The following is a 25,545-nucleotide window of genomic DNA, read 5'->3' as shown; positions in this document are numbered from 1 at the left end:
AAGTTTGCCCCAAAACATAGCACTGTCTTCAAAGCTACAGTGATCTTAGGAGTAAAATCGTGAGAAATTTCCATATACTTTTATAAAGGTATTTTTAATTAACTCATTTAACAAAATATAAAAGATATTAAGACTCTCATAAGTGACTAAACCCTGTCTTCTGCTGAAGAGGTAAAGAGGGCACCTCTGCCCCCAAACCTCAAAGCAAGGCAAGGTCTCTTAACAATGACTGAGAAGACTAGATACAGGTCCAAGAGGGCACAGCTTGTAGGCCAAAGGGGACATAGGGACTTGTCTAGTCTGCTAGCATTTATGCTGCTGACAGAAAGACTTGGTTTGTGACTAAGGGCCTGGACTGGGACTTAAAAGCTATAACATGAGTTCCCAAATCTGACACAGACTTCATGTGTGACCTTGAACAAGTCATTCAGTTCTCAAGATTTCAGCTCCCCATCTATAAAATCGGTATAATACAACTACTTAATCTGGAAGATGCTGAAGTCCTTTGTCAAAGGACTTCGGAACAACACTAGATTATCTGTAGCCTCCATGTTGTGCAGCAGGAGTCATCAAGGGTATACTTTCAGACTTTATTGAATTTCCTGGCTCTTGTGGATTGAACTTTATAATAACTGAAAAAAAATTAGTGTATTCGGGAGCAAGACAGAATTAGAATGTACTTTAATTTTGTACTGTGTAACAGCGCATTTCCTCCCACAAGTCAGTGATGTGAATTGATGAAGCCCTCTGCCTCTCTGAATTAGCACTTACTGTTATGTATTAGTAGGTGTCTCTGCAGAGAGAATGGGGTGCGGAACAAAGCCTTGCATTCCTCACACTGGAATGGTCTCTCTTCAGAGTGGGTCTGCAGACGAAAGAGAATGAGTCAGGGGGAAGGATCAGGGAAATCGATTAGGCGTTATTACAATAACTGTAGCTAACCTGGCAGGCTACATTCAGAGAAGACATCCTAGTAGTTCTGCATACTAGGTGACAAAGGATTCAAATAACCATCACGCTTCATTTAAGTGGAACTTTGCAAGACAACTTGGCAGCTATTAAATAGCTGTACACCACAAATCGTTGGAATTCTGGTGTGTGTGTGTGTGTCTGTGTCTGTGTGTGTGTGCGCGCGTGTGTGAAAGAGACAGATAGCGCACTCATCTGTGTCTGCCTGTGTGTACATATACAAAAAGAATACCTATATTTTGAAGGAAAGCTACAAGCTAGAATTTGCTGTTTCACCAAATAATACCTATCATCATCAAAATAAAGTGCACCCTCAAAAGCACATTTTCTCAGTTAATTACAGTCCACTCTTAGCCCACTGCTGATCTGCTAATTCTCAAGACACCAATTTAAAATTTAGCAAATTAAATCTCTCAAATCTAGAACCTATCCCCATCCTCTTGTCTCAGCTTCATTTGCTAATTTGAAACAGAAGACAGAAGTATTTGTATTGAGAGCCTTGCTTACCTCAGTAAAAATTCATCATAGCTGAAACAGTCACATCAAAGTCACAAACAAGATGGAAAGTTAAGCTTGGCTGAATCTTGTAAACAAACTTCATAGCTGCTGATGCTGATCTCTGGAGCTTGTGAAAGAATCAGCTTTTATCCTACTTCTGTAAATTTCAAATCACTTCCTCTGTTTTTTATTGCAATGAAGTACTATCCCACTATAGCCAGTAAATGAAGCTGTACAATATGTTATCTAACCAAATTGCCTATAATTTTCTGATAATGGGAAGTTTTAAAGAATCAGTCTCTAAATACCACATTTAGCTCACAAGGACCTTAATTGAAAGCTATTGTGCCCCAAGGGTAAGGGGAGTGGCTGGAAGTGTTTTATCACACACAGGGATTATGGTTAATAAAATTATGTATATTAAACAATGAATCTCAAAGCCTGAGGATAAACATGAATATAGTACATAAACACACAATCTATTTTCTCCTCGTGGCAGGGAAATCCCTAATGTCATAAGACTTTCATAGCTACTCCACAAACAGGAGGTGGTAGAGGAAAAAGGGGCAGTAAAATTATTTACATGCAGCCTTTAACCCTTTTGGGTCACATACTCTCATTCATTTTTAACCCAAATGTCTAGCAATACCAAGATGTTATAGTAGAGATCAGCAACCTTTAGCACATGATGGTCATTTAGTGGCCTTTCTGCTATATGTGACTCTCTCGTGATATACACCAATAAATAGGTGTAAAGTAGCAAGGCTTTGTTCTGTAATAACAAAGGAATGTTTGAAAGAATAAGTATCTACGAATGAAAGAAACCTGTGCTGTTTGTTTTATTTATCTAATCATTGTTCTGGCTGTGGTTTTTGCAATCCACTACAGATCCAACACAGGGATTGGCAACGTTTGGCACATGGCCTGCCACGGTAAGCCCCCGGGTGGACCGGGCCAGTTTGTTTACCTGCCGTGTCTGCAGGTTCGGCTGATCGCAGCTCCCACTGGCCGCGGTTCGCCACTCTAGGCCAATGGGGGCTGCAGGAAGCAGTGGCCAGCACATCCCTCGGCCCACACCGCTTCCCACAGCCCCGATTGGCCTGGAGCGGTGAACCATGGCCAGTGGGAGCTGCGATCAGTCGAATCTGTGGACGCGGCAGGTAAACAAACTGCCCCGGTCCACCAGGGGGCTTGCTGTGGCGGGCCATGTGCCAAAGGTTGCCAATCCCTGTGTTGGATCTGTAGTGGATTGCAAAAACCACAGCCAGAACAATGATTAGATAAATAAAACAAACAGCACAGGATTCTTTCATTCGTAGATACTTATTCTTTCAAACATTCCTTTGTTATTACAGAACAAAGCCTTGCTACTTTACACCTATTTATTGGTGTATATCCACGAGAGAGTCACATATAGCAGAAAGGCCACTAAATGACCATCAAATAGCTATGTAAAATAAATTGATAATTTTAGTCTGGTTCTTAGTGGCTCATATCATAATTAGCATTAGTTGATATCCTTATTGGCAGTCTCAGCAGAGAGGCCAAGGATTGACTGGGCATGAAGAGACTGAACTACCTTCTCACCTCAATAGGTGGTTCATCCAGAACAGGGTTGAGACATATTGATGAGACACTGGGGGGAAGCTTGCAGTGCTGCTGTCTGTGCTGTACCTGTTCTGTGGATAAATAGAAGGGTTCAGTCTCCAGGGCTGTCAATCTGGCACTTTTCACGAGCGCAAAAGTCACTTTTTTTTTTTTCTCTAAAACACCCTACTCTAGAATGCTTTTCTGTTTTGTTAATTCTAGGGGTGCAGGACCCTTCCATTATCACTTAAAAGCCCTTTGTAGCTTCTCTCATATATGGCCTTTTAGCTACAGTATAAGAGCCCAACTGCGTTTCTAAACCTTATAGTTGAGACGAATGCCTAAATGTGTAATAGATGCAAAAGTGCACCTTGAGATGAATGCCTCATTGTCATGATCACACACTTCTCACAATCACATGTTCACTTGCTCACACAATGAGTTGTTTGGGTTTGCTAGAAATGCACATGGGTTCTATAGTAGGAGACTCCAAATTGGAGAACTGGTCTAGTATTTTTGTTGTGCTCGCATGAAATTTAAAGGTTCAACTAATAAGGCTTTGCTTGCTGTTACAAAATTACATCTAACATTATATAATAAATATACAAAATACTGTATAATAGTACACACACACAGTATATTGTATACAATACACCAACTTTTGTATTTCAAAAGATACGATTAATATACATGCAGTAGCAAAAACACTGAGCAGGAGATAATCATACAAGTGTAGACTATCATATATCCAATTTCTCTCTCCCTCCTCTCCTCCCCCAACCAGGTGATGGCCGCATGGGGAGCTGCCCCTAATCTGAATGTAACAGAACAGATTGCAGCTGCTTTCATATGCAGCTGACCTCCACTGGGAGCAAGCTGTAGCAGCAAGCACCAAGACCTGTAGTTTCTGCAGTTAAAAGGAGGGTGCCCATTATCCTTATAGAACTCCTCGGGCTGCATTTACCAGTTTAAGCTCTGATTCAGCAAGGTACTTAAGCAACTGCCTAATACTAACAATGTGAGTTTCATTGATTTCAGTAGGACTATTCACATGTTTAAATAAAAGCTAAATATATAGCAGTTTTCATCCACAGACCTCACAATGCTTCATAACTGTTAATGTACCTATCCTCACAATACCCTGGTGAGGTAGAAAAGTTTTATCATCCTCATTTTTAGAGATGGAGAACTGAGGCACATTCAGACTGAGTGACTTGCACAAAAGGTCAGTGGCAAAGCACGACACTGAGCATGGGTCTTCCAAGTCCTAGGCTAGTGCCCTATCCACAGGCTTGAGTACACTGCTGAATCAGGGCCTTGGAAAAGTATCTAATCCGCTCAATTGCTATCCAAAGCGCTTTTCTACAAAGTCAGTGGCAAACCGAGCCTTGAAATATGTTGAAAATTTGGATACAGGCCTGAACCCAGGTTTTTTGAAAGTGTACCAGCACAGAAAAGGTCTATCTACACTGGGGATATTTGTAAGCATTTTACTGCATTAGTACATCTCACTCAGTAACGTAAATAAAGGAAAGTGCAACACAGGCAAAGATGCTTGAAAATAATTTCCCTCATTTGAATTTTATCCTTATTAGGAAACCATTGCTTATACATTCCAGTGTTTTGCATGGCATGGAAATGCATATACTATAGACTTGATTAATTCAGAATCTGAGCCGGCACAGGGCACCTCATGTTAGAAAGTCTGTCACAGAGGGAGGATGTGGCACCCAAGACACCTACAATTCTTATTCCGCCGGGGGGGTTGCAGCTAGCCACTGGAATTCTAAAAGGGCTTGGCTTCTGTTCTGGAGGGTGATGAGACCAAGGCAGCTGTGGAAAGAACTGCTATGGAACACTCCCTAGGAAGCTTTAACTAGCACGGGTCTTGTGGAATTCTATTCTTAACCCCAGCATACAGCTGCTTATTCTAGTAGAAACCCCATGATAGTGCCATCAGTGCGACTATCTGTCTTTTCTTGAGTGAATATCCCTTGATTAGCTCCAGGCCCTTCTGCATCTTGTGTCTACTGAGTTACTACTGTTTATTGGTCATGTATCTTCACATTCTCTTCCCTGACAATGTCGGCAACATGTAGTCAACAAGCAATGAACAGGTGAGGGAAACAAAACCAGATATTTCTGCGTACAAAAATAATTTGTACTATACGCCCATCTTTGTCAGGTCTGACCTTCCATCATGAAAGGTAACAGGGTTTCCCTCCAGCACAATTCCAACACTGCTCACCTCCCCTAAATATTACTGCTCTCTTCTTCCACAGAAAGGAACTGTGTATAGCAAATGCCTATTTAATTCTGAAGACTGGGCTTTTCAGAGGAGCCTAAGGGTACAACCACAAAAACAACTCCCACCCAAAAAAGAAACAACATGGCAACAGGTCGCATAGCCCAGGTCAACTGACTCAGACTCACAGGGCTCAAACCACAGAGATAAAAATAGCAGTGTAGACATTTGAGCTCAGAATGGAGTCCAGACTCCAAAAACCTCCCCCCTTGGTTGAGTTTCAGAGTCTGGGATTCAGCCCAAGCCCGAATGTCAACACTGCTATTTTTAGCCCCATAGCACAAGCCCAAAGCAGTTGACCAGGCTCTGACATTCATTACCATGTGGTGTGTTTTTTTGCTGTGTAGACTTATCCCAAGTGACTTAACTCCCACCTCTCACTGACATTCCATGAGAGTTGGGCACCTAATTCTCTTCAGCTTCTTTGAAAAGCCCAGTCTTAAACTGCACAATGGGCAGCACTCCCCAAAACCTCAGCCATGTTTAAAAGTACTACTTTATTCTGACACTTCCACACAACACCAGCTTAAGTATCCTCTATACATTAATCAAACAAAAAAAAAACAAAAACACAAACCTTCATCTAAATGATACATATAAAATTCAAAGAGGGCAAAACACTTCCATCCTGTTTCTTATTATAAATGAAAGTCTGTTGTATAATGCTAGATGCAGTGTAAAAGCCAAAACGGTTTTTCAAAACTGAAAACAGTTTTCCATTATATACCGTTTATCTGTTTTTTAACCATAGCACACATCATTCCTACTGCGCATTTATAACCAAGCTGCTTCAGTATAGTAAAAGTATTCTGAAACTGAAAAAGCAGTGTTGGCCGATTTGGGTGCAAACATTTACTTTCACCCAAAGAAAATTAAAGAGATACAGTATTCCCATAGGATTATATATATACACACACACCCCAATCAGGAGAATGGAGATTTAAACAAACAAAACCACAAATATGATAAAAAAGCGTAAATAAAATATATGATGGAGTGGGATGATATGAAGTTTTAAATTTCCATCTTATTGGGATAACTACATTGTCAATAAGTCACTGAGCCCTCTGCCTCTTGTGCATAGTGCAGTCCTCTCAAAATCATGGCCATACAAATAGACTAACACCCCTTCTATCATACAGTTTGTGCCACACTATTTGTTCAATGTACACAGGGATTTACTGTGTTTTAACGAAGGTCAGTTGCTTGGACTTGAAAGGGTTGACAGGACTTGTCGCTGTTGTGTCATTAAATGTACAGATCTTATATTTTTTTGTTTCTCTGTCCATTGTCTTTATCTAATGACACTAAAGATACTCTCTGCATTACTAGCACGCAGACGCAAGAAATAAGTAAGTATTACTGCAAAGTGTGGAAATAATTATGACAAAACTAAACAAAATATTTACCAGATAATCAACTATAAAGTCTGCATATTTCTCTCAGTTAGCAGAATCTGTCATCTTCAGCAAATATATGATCCAACCCTGACAGGTTTATTCATTGAATCTTTAGTTACATGAGCAAAGCCACCTACTTAAGTAAGGGTTGCAGTATGGGGCCAAAATGATATGGCAGTTCATTCATTATTGTTGCTTGATCCTGAAGTTCTTGTTCAGGCAAAACTCTTTATGGACATCAGATGAAGGTTATCATAACAAAATTTGTAGATTTTCTTAGATTTTAGATAATAGTGGCTGCCCAGATTATGTATTACAGGAATTTTCATAAAACTGTATCCACTTGGTGAGGTCTTGTTTTTTGGTTGCTGTTATTTTTTTTTAAATGAAGTTACACATGAGTTATGATCATAATATATATGGCAGCTAGCCTTGTCTTTCAGCATGCTTGTGCATGCATTCTGTTTTGGGGGTGGGGGGGGAGTCATCCCTGTTTCATCCTGTAAGAGACATTATTATTACTTTCATATGATTTATATCTGAAAGTACAAGAGATGCTGCAAAGATCCTGTGCCAAATTCCCAGATGGCATATAACATGAGCCACACTGTGAAAACCTTATAAGTATGAGTATATCAGTTTATCAAAGTGGAGGGGCGAAAGCAAGGGGATCCAAAGACTGGGCAGGAAATCAGCCAGAAATTTATTTATTTATTTATTTATTATGGTCTTGTAATTCTGAAGCAGCAGTCATGGGTAGCCTTGCCATTGAAAATGTAACGTAGGGTTAAAAGTAATGACAGGCATTACAGAAATTAGGACAGGCAGATTTGAGCTTAAATCAACAGAAGTAGAGTATCCCTTCATGTGTACATTTTCGGGGTCGTGTTTCTTCTGCTGTTTCAGTAATGTATTATTTAACACTGCCAAATGCAAATAATATGTTGTTTGAAAGTGTCTCCTGATAAGTATGATTAGGAATGACTGCAATGGCATTATTGCTCATTTTGTTCAAATATGACCATTCTTTTTTAAGCCAAAAACTGAAGATCTTTTAGATCAGATAAATATTTGACTTGATAACATATAAAAACAAACGAGAAAAATCAAAATGGGGATTTATTCAGCGCATTTAGCAGAAGAATCATTCCTGTGTGCTTGTTTGTATTTTACTGGAATCATTTATTATCCTGAGATCTTAGTTATAACAAAGAACACTAGAAAATACATTTTCAATACTTTAATCTCATGTTTATAAGCATGCCAGAGCTTAATGATCAACCATTTAAAAGAAAAATAGCTGCATATCTGAGGCTGGCAGACCTGTAAACAACAACAGCAGAGTGCTTTACCTTCTTGTGATTCTTGTAAACATTTCTGTGGGCAAATCCCTTTCCACAAAGCTTGCATTTATAAGGTTTATCTTCACTGTGTATTATTTTGTGTGCAGTCACTTGGTCAAGTCGTTTGAAGGACTTATTGCAAACCTCGCAGGTGTAGGGGCGTTTTTCTGCAGAAAATGAGTGGGGGACATTTAATCTCCTGTTTATACAGGGGGAGAAGATGAAAGGCAGAGACATTCATCTTCTCAGAGAGATTTTTGCAATTAAGTCAACCCAATTAAGATTAAACCAATTAGAAAGACATCTAATGCCCTTTATGTTAGACAGTTAAGTCACTTCATAAAAGATGAGCTATGGTGTATCTCAAGAAATTGGCACATTCTTTGCAATAATCATTGCTAACACTAAATTCTGATTAATTAGCTTAAATCAAAAGAGAATGACTTCAAAGAGGAAAAGCCTGCTTCCAGATTACAAATGTGAAAGAGGGCATGACAGTTTAAATGTTTTAAAAGTTAATTAACAATATACATATCATATTAGTTTCAAAAACCAAAAGTTGCTATGCAAAACACTTTCTGCTTGAACTGGTTACTCAAACCCGAGCCCTGTAGTCTCACCCAAAAGCATCAATAAGCTAAAAGCCTCTGGATAAAGCTTATTTTAAAATAAATGTGATTGCAGTATGCTGAAACCAAGAAAGCAGATATATTAAAAGGCTCCGCTGTTACAAAATCCTGCATGTTTAAACCTGAATGTATTTGACAGAACCAAGTTCGTGCCTCCATTGTGTTCGTTGATGTTTCTAATTATTGGATGAAAGACCTAGAAACGCCAGGTTCCAATGATCAAAAATGCTGGCAGTGCCAATTCATATAATACTGCCAGACCTGCAGACACAGGATGCTGCCAGCCACAGCGACCTGCTCCAGCAAACATCAGGCAGGCTGATGTGTTAATGTGTGGTCTACTGCATGGAGTGGAGTTTAAACTGCTTTATTCCGACTAGGAGCTCTGTGCTCATGATGCGAATCCATTAGAGAATCTGAACGTTTCTCCTTTTATCACAGCCCTGTCTGGGTCATATCCCAATTCTGCACCCCTTGCATTCAACCACTAGACACCTAAACTCCTACATGAAACAAGCAGCACTGTTATTTCTTCCCCAAACCCAACAGCATTGCATGCTCCCATCCCAGCTAGCCTGAAGGAGAAGATAGAAGAAGTTGACAGGAGCAGGAGATTGCACCATTAAATCTGGACCTTCCACTGCTGCAAAGAGAGTTAGCTGGCACCAGATTTACTTGCACCAGCCCCCAGACACTGCAGAATCCATCAAAACGTCTATAAAAAATAACATAAGGCAATATACCTCAAGGACCAATTCTGCTATACATGAAAAAAACACAGGGTTTTCTTACCTGAGTGAGTTATCATATGACGTTTTAGCTGGTTAGCTGAAATAAATTTCTTGTCACATTCCTGACACTCAAAGATCTCATGAACCTGCAAAATGAGTGTTTAATGATAATTAAATATGTGTCTCAAACAAGATCACACATCTTAGATACACAGAACATCTCTAACAGTCAATTATTTCTTAGCTAGTAGCTATGTTAATACTCATGGAGATATTGCGATTTCTTTCTTAATTATCCCATGCTGAACAATAGTGTGTCTCAGAAATCAAATCTTCATACTTCTGAACCAACATTTATCACTAAGACAACACACAGGAATGAAAATTATGTAAATATGTAATATTCCATTCATTTTAAAACTCATCAATATAGAAACATGAAGCAAAAAATAAATAAATGTTGAAAACCTTGCAAAAATATTTTCAGTTCATTTATTTCCAGTAAGCATGGGCTTATAAATAACAAAAAAAAAGACTGAAAGTTTGTCTCTCTCACCAACAGAAGTTGATCCAGTAAGAAATATTACCTCACTCACCATGTCTCTCTAACAAAATAACACACATGCAATAATTTTCAAAAAGCATAACAAACATGAAATGCTACTGGAGTCCACTGTAAATAAAAATATATTTCAACATTATCAAGAATATCGGATTACTAATGTTTTTAGTTTGTTAATCAATGATAATGTAGATAAGGATAAAATGACTTAATCCACAATTAAAGAGCTAGCCTTCAAGTACTGAATCATAAGATCCAGATATCAAACACTACTCTTCTTCTCCCTCAACTACATTAATAAATGCATTCCATACTATGCACAGCCACAGTGGCCAAAGCTTTCTAGAGAGTTCTAGCAAAGACATCAAGTGTGTATATGCACCCAACAGGATGGATCTGTCAAAGCAATCATCTAGGGCCTGGACCTGATGCTGCAATAATGACTGTATTTTGAAGCAAATTAAATACTGTAATTGTCTAAAGACCAGCTATAATACTCCACAAGGCTTCCATTCTCTTCCATTTACATATTGTTCAATGTAAACAGGACAAAAGGCTTATTTATCCAAAAAACTCTTATCCAAAATTAGGTTATGCCCCTCAGTGGACATCATTTGTACTGAAAAATTCCTTGTTTATTCAGATAAATTCCATATTCCCTGCTCCCTATTGATTCATGTGGTTTTATTGTATTCTTTTTCAGCTTGGTTTTTCTTCTTCTGGGGTTCACGTTCAGATTTGTAGAATTCCACAGACCTGTCACCTCACAATATAGAAACTCCTCCCCAAATATTTAAGACACCTTATTTCAGGAGATGAGTGTTTGTTTTTCTTTAGCGTAGACTACTGTTTAATGCATCAGAGTCTAGATTGCTCTCTAATTCCATGTGACTGACTGATTTCAATTTATGAACTTCTGTTATACCCAATTTGCTTTTCTCCTAAAAAGGAAGTGGCAGTCTTAGTAGGTAATTAAACAGGGGGAAATATTTCTATATATAGAAAAAAAAAAGCCTTTTTTGCCTCTCCCTATATCACGAATGACTTCACACAGAAAGAGTTTTATTTAATTACACCTCTACCCCACTATACACGGTCGTGGGGAGCCAAAAATCCCTACCGCGTTATATCTGAAACCCCGTTATATCAGGGCAGCAGCAGCAGGGCTCCAGTGGTGATTTACAGACCTCCGTGCTCCAACCGCTGTGGGGAGCCATGGCCCTTTAAATTTCTGGCGAGCCCCATTGCTGCAGCCCTGGGGTAGGTACGGCAGGGCTCCAGTGGTGATGTAAAGGGCCCTGGGCTCCCCGCAGCAACCAGAGCCCCGGACCCTTTAAATCGCTGGCAAGCCCCGCTGCTGCAGCCTTGGGGTAGCGGTGGCAGGGCTCCAACAGGATTTAAAGGGCTTGGGGCTCCCTGCAGCAGCCAGAGCCCTGGACCCTTTAAAGTACTGCCCAAGCCCTGCTGCCGCAGCCCCGGGGTAGTGGCAGCAGGGCTCAAGCAGTGATTTAAAGGGCCCAGGGCTCCCCGTAGCAGCCAGAGCCCTGGACCCTTTAAAGTGCCGCCGGAGCCCCGCTACTACCGCGCTATACACGAACCCGTGTTATATCGAGTCACATTACAGCGGGGTAGGGGTGTATTTGGTTGCACACACAACCCTAAAAGGGCAGATCAAGAAGGATTAAAAAGTCAGACACATTTTTATAACTGTGATTATCTGATCAAGGTCTATGTACCCTCAACAAGTCATATTTCCTCATTTAAAAAAAAGTGACACGCTCAGAAATCTTCATTTGGCCTATTAAAAAGGACAAAAGTCCTTTGAATAACTTTGCGGAGGTAAACCTGAGGTGGATTAACTTTGAAAAGTATAGTTTTTAAAAGGCTAGCTTCTGTTAAACTTACTCACATTGAGCTACCTCACTCCAGTTCCACTGGGGTCAGTGAGACCACACGTGGAGGAAGGATATTACTCACTGTGAGTTAGGGGGTAAATAGCCAACATGGATTTTCCTTTTTAAAGACGAGTATTACATTTGCCTTTCTCCAGTCCTCTGGTACCTCACCTATCCTCCATGAGTTCTTCAGGATAATGGCTAATGGTTCTGAGATTGTTTTGGCTAGTTCCTTAGGTACCCTTGTATGAATTTCATCAGGCCCTGCCAACCTGTTTACATCTAACTTATCTAAATATTCTTTAACCTGTTCTTTCCTTATTCTGACAGGAGTTCCTCCCCACTTGCTATTCATATTAATTGTGTTCAGTATTTGGTCACCATTAACTTTTTTAGAGAAGACTGAAGCAAAATAGGCATTAAACATCTCAGCCTTCGTGATGTCATCTGTTAATTCTCCTTCCCCACTAATGGACCTATACTTTCCTTCATCTTTAACCTTGCTCTTAATGTATTTATACAACCTCATCTTGTTGCCTTTTGTGTCCCTTGTGAGCTCCTTTGTACTTTAGCCTCTCATTTTATCCCTACATGTTTGCGCTATTCCTTCTCATTGGGATAAGTCACTGTTGTGCCTTTAATATTGTCTCTGAGAAACTGCCAGCTCTCCTGAACTCCTTTTTTCCTTAGATTTTCTTCCCATAGGACCTTATCTAGCAGTTCTCTGAGTTTGTCAAAGTCTGTTTTTTAAGTCTATTGTGTGTCTGCTGCTCTCATTCTTTCCCTTACTTCAAGTCTTGAAATCTATCATGTCATGGTCACTTTCACCTAAATTGTCTTCTATATTCACAACCAATTCCTCTCTCTTATGCAGAATCAAGTCTAAAATGGCTGCCTTCCTGATAACTTCTTGTTTCAGAAGGTGGAGGAAGTAGTCCCCAATACATTCCAAGAACTTAGATATTTTGTGTTTTGGCGTATTAACTAACTACCCAGACATCTATTGGAAAAGTCTCCCATAACTACTAGGTCTTGCATTTTGGATATTTCTGTTATATGTTCTAGAAATGATTCATCTACCACCTCCTGCTGATTTGGTAGTCTATAGGGGGCCCCTGCCATGAGATGGCCCTGCTATTTTCCCTTTTTATCCTCACCCATAGACTTTCAATGGGTCTCCCTCTCCCCTCCTACCGGTGTGTATATTCTTGATGCATAATGTAACACCTCCTCCCTTTCTGTTCTGTCTCTCCTTCCTGAACAAGCTATACATCTCTTTACCAATACTCCAGTCATGAGATTTATCCCACCCAGTCTCAGTGATGCCAATTAAGTCTTAATTTATTTTATGGACTAATATGCCAGTTCCTCTTCTTTCTTCCCTATACTCCTTGCATTTGTGCACATACATCTAAGATGTTGGGCAAATTCCCCAACTGTTTTCCATCTTATTGCTCCTATCAACCTATTGTAATTTTCCATGTGTGACAAGTCTGAGGGGGATCTAGGGCTGAATAGGCATTCAGTCAATCTGCCATTAGTGTCACAGGCAAAGCTTGTCAATGGATCCTTTGGCTGGCAGGATCTGCAGGGATTTATAACAACTGGGACGAAATAATGATCTTATCTATTAGCCTAACAATGACGTGCCTACAAAAGTGGGACATTCCTGGTTTGCAGGGTCATATGGCTACCTTAGCGTGCAATGGTTTGTGAGTACTATGCTAAAACAAAATAGGATGCATTTTGATTATGTTTGAGAAGGCATGGTAGAATTTGTAAGGCTTTTTCAAGAAAAAGTACAAGAGAACATTAACACTAGCAAGCAAATCACAAAAAGCTAGTACAAGGGATTACCACTCCCCTTGCAACATTTTAGATACCATCTGCTTTCTCACTGGATTTAGGTTATAACTAGGACTTATTAAAGACTTGTAGTTAATCTGATAAACATTAAAATGTACGGTTTTGGTGATCAAATTAATCTTGCTGGGTCTTCCTTTGCAGAGAATGGATTCTGAATCTCATATTCATAACCCTGTATTTCTATACTAATTCCATTATTTTCAGAATATTAACTCTTTCTGTGCAGGTTATTAAAGATTACACTCTTTCAATATAGGTACAAAAATGTGGGGGGGGGGGTTGTGTATTTTTGGTAAGTGGTACTGTTTATACTAACCAAATAACTCAAAAAGATTGTGTACAACACCCTTAGGACTGTGATGTTATTTTCACAAAGGGTGATAAGACAAAACTGGTCTGCATTTTATGCAGAGGAAGAGAGATTCACAGATTTACTTTAATGGCTAAAATACACTTGGATTCACTTCCCTCTGCAGACAAAAAAAATGGGGGAGGGCGGCAGACAATTTTGTTTTAGCTTGGTAATGTGAACATGACACACATGAAATTTTATATTTGGTAAAAAAGATACATTAGAATGAAACCAGGAGCTTTGGTTTCATCTACTGTAGATACAAAAATAAATACTCATAATCAAAGAAAAGGCACTGCTTTTGTAACCACGAAAAAGACTACCCAATAGTTTGTATTACAGCAGCTCTCAAGTGATTCCTGCTCCCTGGCCTTACATCTTGGTGAAGTCAAAGCCTGCTGTGGGTCAGCTTTCATCTTACTGACCTTTCGATGCTCTTGAAGATTTGTAGCTGAGGAACACTTCTTATTGCACACAGAGCACACCAACTTCTTCCTAGAATTTCCTAGAACAGAAACAAAACACATCTTAACAAGAAACATCTTAAAAAGGAAGTGCAAAGAAAGAAACCAAAAGTTTCCACTGGGTGTGTGATTTTTCACAGGTCATCTGACTGACAGAAAATTTTACATTTGTAACCCATCTTCATGGTATTGGGTTACAAGAGTTCTCTGTAGGTGTCCTATAAGCTATTTTTTTCAATGGAATGTAAATCAAGAAATGTTTCTTTTTCTCTCTCTCTTTTTTTCTTCTTTTTTTTTTAAGAAAAGAATGTGATAAAATTGAAGTATCATCTAATACCAATCTTCATGTCACAATTAAAAAACATTGTTATTCAGAAGCTAAAACAATTATCATCCACAAAAACTTCATGTTACAGGTTAACAAATGAATGTTTGGAATCAGCAAAACAACAAGAAAATAAGATGCAGACTGAAGTCAACACCAAAGCTTCCATTTTCTATAATGGCAGCCTGGCCTAAAAGTTGTAAGTATTCTACCCTGCTAGGTGTGCAGTAAGAAACAGAATTCCATTAACATTTTCTTAACTTAGGGCATTTGTAATAGAACTGCATCATGAACACAAATCTAATCTATCATGCAAAACTATAAACCCAGTTAAAGGTCGGCTACCAAATGCATTTCCCTTCCTTTTTCACAGTTCGTTAAAAAAGTGACAGAGCATTTAATTAGGTTTGTCTATTAATTACTGCGGTTTCAAATTCATGTATCACACAAATCAGTTTAACAAGAATAATAAAGACCCCCCCATCTGTTTATTCATTCAAATATTTAAAATATATGAGTGGTATGGGCACCTAGCCCATAAATTAAAAATTACAACATAAGCACAGACAAAGGACTGCCCATAAATATACCCCACCTCAGTTCACAGCACCTTAACAATGAGGGAACAAAGATGGGCTTTACAGTGTGCTCAGAAGGTTAACTAATCCGGACTCTTATCCCAAAAAAAGGAGGACGCCTCACAGAAAATGCTCTGCCTGCTGCTCCCTCTACTGAGTGACCTTCAGTTTCAGCACCACTGCTGTTCTCAACTGTGGCAGTATATCATAGGGAGGGCCAATCTCTCAGGAAACCAGGTGTCACACCATTTAGGGCTTTATAAGTTAAAATCGACATCCTGAATTCCTCCAACAATCTTACTTGAAGCTAGAATAGATCATGGGACATTGGTCTGAGTCAACCTAAATCTTGAGGCAACAAAGGCCTGGATAACTGTGTCAAAGTCTCACTCTTGCCTTGCCAGTGCTTAGGGATGGCATCTAACCTCTACTGCATTCAGGTCTTTATCAGTCATTGAACACAAGGAATTGGTTGATGAAATAAAAAGGGCTTGTTTCACTGACACTGATTTCAGAGACAAACGGCATTCTGTGAGCCCAATTCTCACTTACAGAGGAGGGCACTAAAAGCTAGTTATCCAAGTATTTATTTATCATCGGACCTTGAGGCAGACTATTCTCTTCTAAGAGCTGTGCCATGGTCTTCTGGTAAGTTAGCATGATAAACCTTTTAGTGACTTCCATTGTATACATAGCAAGACTATAGACAGAAGCCTCTGTCAAAATGCAGGTGCACTAATATGTTTAGATTACAGCCAAGTGGGGTCAAATTCCTCGAATCTGTAAACTTGGTGAAGGCCAGCATGCTGCTACTGAAAAGAACTAGGGATTCTGAGGTATGATACCTTGGTAGCAGAACAAGCCTTTTTCTCAGTGCCTGCCAGGGCTGCAGGGAACAATGCCATTTGTAGAGCATACATGTTTACAAACCATTTTGCCTTACTGCCATTTTGTCCCACTCTTGTCTCTCCCATCTCCATTGTATACAGTTTCCTCCCATGCCTCATCCTTTGTGTATATCTTTACTCCGTTTCCCGCATTGCCTTGCTCTTTTTTTATATTTTACTACTTTTCTTCCCACTTCTTCTGGGTCCCAATCATCCCTTATTTCTTATTCTTCTAGTGATTTGTGTGCGTTTGTCATCTTTCTGTTCTTTCATTTTCTCTCGTCTTACCTCATTTTTAGGTCTGTCTTATGCCTTTTCCCATCTCAAATATCTTCTCATACTCTTCTTCTTCACACAAGCCTCTTGTCCCTCTCTTCTCCACCCCTGCCAGGGCCTGGACAAAAGTTAAGATCTTTTTCCTGACAGGAACTGCTTTTACTCCTGCTGCAGTCTGCTAGCTTCTAAGCTTCAATCAGGAACAGAAAGGACTTCCATCTTTAAAATTCTCCTTTCTTCTGAGGCTTATAAAATCCTTGACCTTGACAAAAGTCTGTCATCAATTCCAAAATCAGACAAGATAATCTTCTTAGGGGACTTTTAACGCAAGAGTGGGCCGAGACTCTAATCTATGGAGCAGCACCAATGGGAAGAAAGGAGTGGGTAAGACCAATTCCAATGGCATCCTTCTACTCAGCAAATGTGCAGAGGATGGCCTTGAGATCACAAACACAATCTTTAGACAAAGCAATAAGTAAAAAACAACTTGGCAACACCCCCACTCAAAACAGTGGCACCTCCTACCTAAGTCATTGTAAGAATGCAGGATCTAGAAGACATCCAAATTACTCAGAAGCAGATGATTGCTGGACTGACCACTGCCTGGTGAAGTCAGTCATGTCCATCAGGATAGCACCAGAACACAGAAGGCAATTCAAATCACACAGACGGCAATACAACATTCAAAAACTTCAATCCTCAGGTCACCAAGAGAACTTCAAAGCACACCTCAGTGAAAAACTGACCACACGCATACCTGGAAATGACAACACAAGCGTCAAAGAAGTCTGGGAAGTCCTAAAATAGACCATCCATGAGGAATCCATCAGCCTTGCTACCCGCTGCCATCAGGACAGATTAGATGACAAGAACACTGAGATCACAGCACTCTTGGACCAGAAGAGGAAAGCTTTCTGCAACTGGCAGAAACATCCATTATCCAGTCACAAGCAGAGCTCTTTCCATCAGCTTAAAGCTGAGGTTCAAAAGAGGATCTGAGAAATCAAAAACAAATCGTGGGAGGACAATGTAAAATAAATCCAAGCATTTACTGACAGACATGTTATGCACAATTTTTTCTGAGACAAAGACCTTGTACAGATGAAGCGCATGTGGCCTCACACTGCTAAGATCTGAAGAGGGTAGCACGCTTCTTAAAGGCAACAAATGCATCAAAGAGCACTAGAAGGAACACTTCCAAAAGCTTCTAAAACAAGAATCATCTGTGACTGATGACACCATTGACTCCATCCCTCCGTACCCAAATTGGGAAACTTGGCAAACCACCAACACCTGAGTAGGTCTGCAAAGTAATTAAGCAAATGAAGAACAATAAAGCTCCAGGTCCTGATGGCATACCAGCGGAAGTACTGAAAGTGAGGGGAGAAACACTGACTAACAAGCTTCATTTGCTGATCCTCAAAATCTGGCACACCGAAGAAATCCCCACCGACTTATGTCACACTAACATTGTCACCATTTTCAAAAGGGGAGACAGGGCCAACTGTGACAACTATCGGGGCATAGCCTCTCTCTCCATCGCTGGGAAGATTCTTGATAGAATCTTACTTATTCGCCTGCTCTCCTCTTGCAGAGGAAGTACTTCCAGAGTCCCAGTGTGGCTTCAGACCATCATGCGGCACCACCAACATGATTCTCGCAGCCAGGCAGATCCAGGAAAACCACCACCACCCCGAGCTGTAAATGGCCTTTATCGATCTGACCAAAGCCTTCAACTCTGTCAATGGTGAGGATCTGTGAAAAATCATGTCAAAGTTTCGCTTCCCAAGCAAATTTACCACCATTGCAAGACATCCATGATCAGAGGACTGCCTCCATCCTGTGAAGTCGCTCTATCTCTGAGCTCTTTGCATCTGAACTGGCACAAAACAAGATTGTGTATTGTCACCCATCCTCTTCTCCATTACCCTAGCAGCTCTGAAAAGGCTAATCCAAGACTGTCCACTACAGGGCACTGGCATCCAATATGGGACTGATGGCAACCTTTTCAACCACTCACCTCCATGCCAGAACTAAAATAACATCAGAAACAATAACTGAACTCCAGTAGCTGATGACTGTTCACACTCAAAGGAAAATCTACAAACAGCCCATACCTGTTTCTCTGAAGCTTACAAAAGGCTAGGGCTAACACTGAACATTGTCAAAATAAGAGTTCCCCACCAGCCAGCTCCCAGTCAATCCTGAGACCTAGCAAGGAAGTTCTACACTGATAGAGAAGAACTGGAAAATGTAGAACACTTTGCCTATCTTGGCAACCACCTCTCACAGAGGGCATACATAGACATTGAGATTCAGCACAGAATCTGTTTCACCAGCCTTGCCTTTGGCAGCCTGTCTCGGCTGTTGTGTTCAACAATTATGACATCAGAACACACACTAGACTTTTAAAAGCAGCAAAGAATCCTGTGGCACCTTATAGACTAACAGACGTTTTGGAGCATGAGCTTTCGTGGGTGAATACCCACTTCCTCAGATGCATGTAATGGAAATATCCAGGGGCAGGTATATATATGTGTGCTAGCAAGCAAGCTAGAGATAACGAGGTCAGTTCAATCAGGGAGGATGAGGCCCTGTTCTAGCAGTTGAGGTGTGAAAACCAAGAGAGGAGAAACTGGTTCTGTAATTGGCAAGCCATTCACAGTCTTTGTTCAATCCTGAGCTGATGGTGTCAAATTTGCAGATGAACTGAAGCTGAGCAGTTTCTCTTTGAAGTCTGGTCCTGAAGTTTTTTTGCTGCAGGATGGCCACCTTAAGGTCTGCTATAGTGTGGCCAGGGAGGTTGAAGTGCTCTCCTACAGGTTTTTGTATATTGCCATTCCTAATAGGATGGCAATATACAAAAGGATAAATGGACACAAATCAGACATTAGGAATGGCAATATACAAAAGGATAAATGGACACAAATCAGACATTAGGACCTCGTTATCTCTAGCTTGCTTGCTAGCACACCTATATATAACTGCCCCTGGATATTTCCATTACATGCATCTGAGGAAGTGGGTATTCACCCACGAAAGCTCATGCTCCAAAACGTCTGTTACTCTATAAGGTGCCACAGGATTCTTTGCTGCTTTTAGAAGTCTAGTGTGTGTTCTGATGTCATAATTGTTGAACACAACAGCCGAGACAGGCTGCCAAAGGCAAGGCTGGTGAAACAGATTCTTTGCTGCTTTTACAGATCCAGACTAACACGGCTACCCTCTGATACTAGACTTTTAGTTTATAAACCGGTGGTAATCTCAACTGTATGGGTGAAAGACTTAGGTGACTTACAGAACACACCTGAAGAACCTGAAACACTAGAACTTTCGCTGGAAAAATCTTCAACATAAAGTGGAAGAATGACCACACTAACATCAGTGTCCTTACAGAGGCCAACACCTTCAGTACTGAGGCCTTGATTATTCAGCACCAGCTGAGGTGGAGTGGACACTGTGTGCATGCTGATGCATGCCTACTAAAACAACTGCTGTATGCCCAACTCACCGAAGGAGAAAGAAAACTGGAAGGCCAGTTTGAAATGCTTCAAAGACACCCTCAAACAAACATCAAGAGATGAGGCATCAATACCAAGCACTGGGAGATAGTAGCCTAGGACAGGGCTCACTGGCGAACACCTGCCAGAGAAGAAACAATCACTTGAGGAAAATCTCCTTACCACTGTCGCAGAAAAATGCCAGAAAAGAAAGGACAGATGACTGTTATGCAGCAATCATGGCCCATCCCTGCCTTCCAACATCACCTTCAACGTCTGCCAATGAGTTTGTGGCTCAGGGATTAGACTCCTTACTCACCAAAGGACCCATAAAAATAAAACTTGTGGAAGAGATCGTCCTTGAACCCGAGGAATCATGGACAATGACAAAACACTTGACAACAATTAGGCTACTGGTGTGCGGAGACCAGAGCCTATCATGCTGACCAATATTGTCTCATTCTTTCTGTATCCATCTGTTCTTTCTCGTCTTATACTTGTATTTCAAGCTTCTTAGGGAGCTTGTTCTGTATTTGAACACAAGCTAGTGCAACGTGTCCTGGTCTACAACTAAAGCATCTCATTTCCCTGGTAATCAGTTGAAGCGACTGGCAAGGAAAACTGGTGACAGCTGGCTGCTGGAGATGTTACTGTGTGAGACACACAAAGCAAAGCTAATGAGAAAGAAGATGGGTAGCTTCTGGGATGACCAAACACCACAGAAAAAGGGACAAAAGATCATCATCATCCTGGACATCCCCACCAACATCAGTATCTAGTGTCCTAAGGCACCTTATTCCAAGATGATTGCTAAATCATAATCTACTCTTCTACCCCCTTTGATTTTTGATGGAAGAAAGGCAGGGGTGCACTTAGTCTACTTTCAAATCAAACACCATCCATACTGTATTTCAGCTTCAACTGATAATATAAAATACTGATAAATAGGAAAAAAAAGCCTACTTACTCAAACATGAAAATTGAAATTATTTAAATACATTATTTATCTTACTACAATATATTGTTTAAGCACTGTATGAAAATATACAATTGTATCCTCTTAAAAATGCTGAAAGACTTCTAATCTCAAATGAGCAACAGCTGCAGGTAGCTAGAAACTGGAACACTTCATAGCCTGTGGGGACTACATTTAACAAAACATGTCTTAATCCTCGGTGTTTCAGTCAGCAGAAGATTGATTAGGACAAAACTAAAAAGACATTAAGCTAAAAAATAAAGTCAGCATATATCACAGCCATGTACCAAAAACCTGTAGTTAAGAAGGGAAGTCTACAGTGTTCTCTCTCTTTCCAGATCATCTTTCTTATGCCAGTTCTATTCCACAGTTAACACTAATATTATTAGTGAACATTTTGCACAATGCACTCAATATATGCAGGAATGAAACAAGTTAAGAGCATGCTGTAAACATTAATGCATAAGATTTCAAGAGCCTTGAATACTCAGTTTACACAATTTTTTTTTTTTAAAGAAGTTATTTTAGCCTAGATCCTCAAAGGCAGATAGATACCTAAATATCTTTGAGGATCTGGGGCTCTGCCACAATGGCTATTGAAAATGAAAGTGAAATCATCTTTAGAAATGGTTGTCCATGTACACAGAGCAGATTACATTTGTATTACACACTGTAAATACCTTACTGCAATATATTCAGTCATCAGTTCATCGGTCCTTATTTTGAATTTGTAACTGATAAAGAATTGCTTTATTTCCCTCTTCGGGAGCTCCAAGGCATGACTCCTTCAAGACATTTTCATGTAACCATTATTAAGAAATCTACCTAGTTCCTTATATCAGAGCACTAGCGAGATTTTGGGGGGAATAAGTGGAGAGTGAGAGTTACAAACTTCTCTCTGAGAGCTATACTGTGCCTAAGTCCTGTATAGGGGGCACATTATCCATGTACAGGGAGCACATGTACAAACAGCTCATTGTACATGGAGAAGGAGAAGCCCAGGGAACTCCTTTCCTGCTCTTACCTTCCTCCTTGAGAGGTGTGGGACAGTGACATAATCTGCTACTGCTCCTCACCAGTAGATTACCTTCCCTCGGGCATTTTTATCACTTGTGCTTTCCAGTATGGTGGAGGGGCAGAATCAAGGCTCTGCCCACTCCTCCCCCCCCCACCTAAGCAGGCAGAAAAGTAGCAGCCCCATGGTGACTACTCCCTGCCATGCTTGAAGTGGTAATGCACAGAGGCCACAGGAAAGTTTGGTGAAGTCTGATACCCCTGCATGACTGCATAAGGCTGGCCCTAATTATGCAATGCCAATAGAAAATGGAAGGTTCTGCTCTCCCTGAGCGGCTGCTGCCAACCTACTTCCTTTTTCCTTTACGCAGAGAATTTTAACTGCTTAGTGTTCTTTTGATCTCAATCTCTGGCCCTTCTGGCAACAAGCAAGTAGGCATTTCCCACTGGCTAACTCCCCCATTATTTCTCTTAAGGACCCCGCATATTCTCCCTGTACATATCTCATCTCTGTTATTGTTTCATTTCTATTTGCTCCTCTCTAACAGCCTCTTTTGATTTAACTCCCTGCAGTCAGCCAAAATAATATCAAGCAGGTAAACTGATATAAAATGCATATAAAACATATATGCATATAAAACATATACAGCTATCTCCCTGATTCTCCAACATCCAAGGATCGCATTAGCCTTCTTTGCTACAGCATCACACTGGGAGGTCACGTTAGTGCTTGTCCACTATGACCCCTAATCTTTTTGAGAGTCTCTGCTTCCCAGGATATAGTCCCACATTCTGTAGGCATGGCATACATGCTTTGTTCCTTTGGTTTTACATTTTGCTGTATTACAACAAATTTTGTTTGAATGGGCCCGCTTACCAAGTGATCCAGATTGCTCTGAATGACTGCTCTAGTCTCATCATTATTTATCACTCTGCCAATCTTTAGGTCATCTGCAAGATATATCATCAGTGATTTCTATGTACTTCTGGATCATTGATGAACATATTCAATAGTGTTGGACCTACTACCAATCCCAATCTCTTTTTCTGGAGAACCCCAGAAAAAACCAACCCCATTCAAAGATGATTCTTCATTGACAACTACTTTTTTAGGTCTGTCAGGTAGTTTTTGATCCATTTAAGATGTGCTTTACTGATATTGTATAGTGCTGTTTTTGAAATTAGATTGCCACAAGGTATTAAGTCAAATGCCTTACAAAAATCTAAGTATATTACATCTATGCAGTCAACTTTATCAACTAAATCTGAAATGATATAAAAAATGAAATGAGGTTTGTTGGATAAGACCCATTATCCATCCAAACATATTGACTGATGTTAATTATAGTCTCATCCTTTAGCTCTTTATTAATTGAATCCTGTATCAGTTTTTCATTATTTTGCGCAGGATTCATGCTAGACTAGCTGATTTATAATTAATTACCCAAGTCACCTTGCCTGGCTTTTCTCAATATTAGCATACATTAGCACTCTTCCAATCTTCTAGAATTTCCCTGGTATGCCAAGGCTTATTAAAAATTAACATCAGGAGGCCAGACATCTCAGCCATCTCTTTTAGGACTCTTGAGTACAAGTCATATGGGCCTCCTAACTTTAAAATGTCTAGCCTAGTAAATGCAAACATATTCCTGAGTTACTAATGGATATAAGAGTAGTTCATCATCCTCACGAGAGATGAGTACAACATCTTCCTTCTTTACAAATACAGAACTGACGTTATTGAACAATTCTGCCTTTTGTCCATCATTTTTAACAATTTTGCCATCTCCTTCTAGTAATGGCCACTTACCATTGTTCAGATTTCTTTTATTCCTGATATACTTAGTTATATCTACAGGCTTTGGAAGAAGTGGGAAGGTTACATTAATTTTATTCAAATCAAAACATTACAGAAATAGGCTATGCAATTAAATGAAAATGTATCAAGAATACTATTTAAAATGGAATGAAAGAATGGTTCCTTTGGTTTGTGAATGAAAAGTTGTCTGTTAGGCAACAGATCAGCAATCCTGTTAATAATGTCATATTCAATAATTTCTTACCAGTGTGAACATTTTCCTTGTGCTTTTTCAGAGCGTCCTTACTCTTGAACCTCTTCCCGCAGCTATCAGCCTTGCATATGAATCTAGCATCCCCTCTGCATGCTTCTTTGTGCTGCTCAAAACTATATTGGATAACCAGCAAAGGAAAAATAATACATGAAGACGTAGCTAGAGAACACGGACTCATAGCAAGCACTCTGAGCTTAACACATGCCACACAGCAGAGTTCCAGGGCCACGTCATGCATTACTTTCAGCTGGTAGGAATGAAAGTATTTCACTTCTTTCACTGTTAGGATTCACATAAACTAATAAGCTTGAAAGCAAACATGCAAAGGGAAGCCAGCAATGATATATCAGCAGTCCAGTAACTCGGACACAAAACCTCGACTCTGAGCTGAAGGACGTATTGCAAACAGAACACTGAAAACTTCTCGAAGTGTCTCCTGGATTGACATTCTCTGTGCACTGAAGGACACTAGGGGAAAAGATAAAACAAAATATAAGGCAAATATTCTCTAAACAACATTTTGACTGTAACAGTTAGAGAACATAGGCCCAATCTTACAAACACACGAGTAACTTTATAAACTTTGAGTTCAGTTGGACTACTCACATGCATAAATATAAGAGACAAGGTGGATGAGGTAATCTTTCACTGCACCAACTTCTGTTAGTGAGAGAGACAAGCTTTCGAGCTTACATGGAGCTCTTACTCAGATCTGAGAAACATACTCAGAGTGTCACAGCTAAATACAAGATGAGCAGATTGTTCAGCAAAAAGTAATTAATTCATATTTCAAGGGACCATTCAAGGTGAAGTGGCCCATTTACACCCCTTCAATCAAAGGAGGGAAAGAAAAGTGGTGTGAAAGCAGCTTGGGAGTGTTATAGGAGCTGTTATTAGGTTAACTGTTGGAGGTTGTTGTAATGAGCCATAAATCTAGTGCCTCTATTCAGTCCATGAATTTTAGTGATTAACAAAGTTATGAATTTAAGTTTTGAGGCTCATCTTTGGAGGTTCTACTTGATATTTAGCTATGACATTCTGATTACCTTTCCCAGACCTTAAGAAGAGTTCTGTCTAAACTTGAAAGCTTGTCTTTCTCATCAACAGAAGTTGGTCCAATAAAAGATATTACCCATCCATCTTGCCTCTCTAATATCCTGGGACTGACACAGCTAAAGTTTGGGGCCATAGTATAAAATGGAAAGCTATTCTCAATTACCAATGCACTTTTCTTCTCCCCAAGTACTCTCTCTCTCTATATATATATATATAAAAAAAAAATATGGATTCCACAAAAATCAACTGAATCAATCGGA

General features: G+C 40.0%; 1 protein-coding gene across 13 annotated transcripts in view; it reads right to left on the bottom strand.

Moving 5' to 3' along the window:
* Nucleotides 1-25,545, bottom strand: part of PRDM5 (PR/SET domain 5) — a 164,250-nt gene that overhangs the window by 86,699 nt on the left and 52,006 nt on the right. For 9 of the 13 annotated variants that reach the window (XM_030564630.1, XM_030564629.1, XM_030564633.1 and 6 more), the window contains 7 exons: nucleotides 24,605-24,697; nucleotides 24,221-24,342; nucleotides 14,563-14,642; nucleotides 9,524-9,608; nucleotides 8,112-8,269; nucleotides 3,055-3,141; nucleotides 772-865 (listed from right to left, as the gene is read on the bottom strand). In XM_030564630.1, coding sequence (XP_030420490.1) covers nucleotides 772-865; nucleotides 3,055-3,141; nucleotides 8,112-8,269; nucleotides 9,524-9,608; nucleotides 14,563-14,642; nucleotides 24,221-24,342; nucleotides 24,605-24,697 — 719 coding nt within the window. Of the gene's footprint in view, nucleotides 1-771; nucleotides 866-3,054; nucleotides 3,147-8,111; nucleotides 8,270-9,523; nucleotides 9,609-14,562; nucleotides 14,643-24,220; nucleotides 24,343-24,604; nucleotides 24,698-25,545 lie in introns of all 13 variants that reach the window. The other 4 variants (XM_030564634.1, XM_030564636.1, XM_030564635.1 and 1 more) reach the window with 3 other exon arrangements.

This window comes from Gopherus evgoodei, chromosome 5, assembly GCF_007399415.2.
Source record: "Gopherus evgoodei ecotype Sinaloan lineage chromosome 5, rGopEvg1_v1.p, whole genome shotgun sequence".
In the NCBI taxonomy this organism is placed as follows: Eukaryota; Metazoa; Chordata; order Testudines; family Testudinidae; genus Gopherus; species Gopherus evgoodei.
The sequence above is the reverse complement of the archived record's forward strand: the minus strand, read 5'-3'. Positions and strand labels throughout refer to the sequence as shown.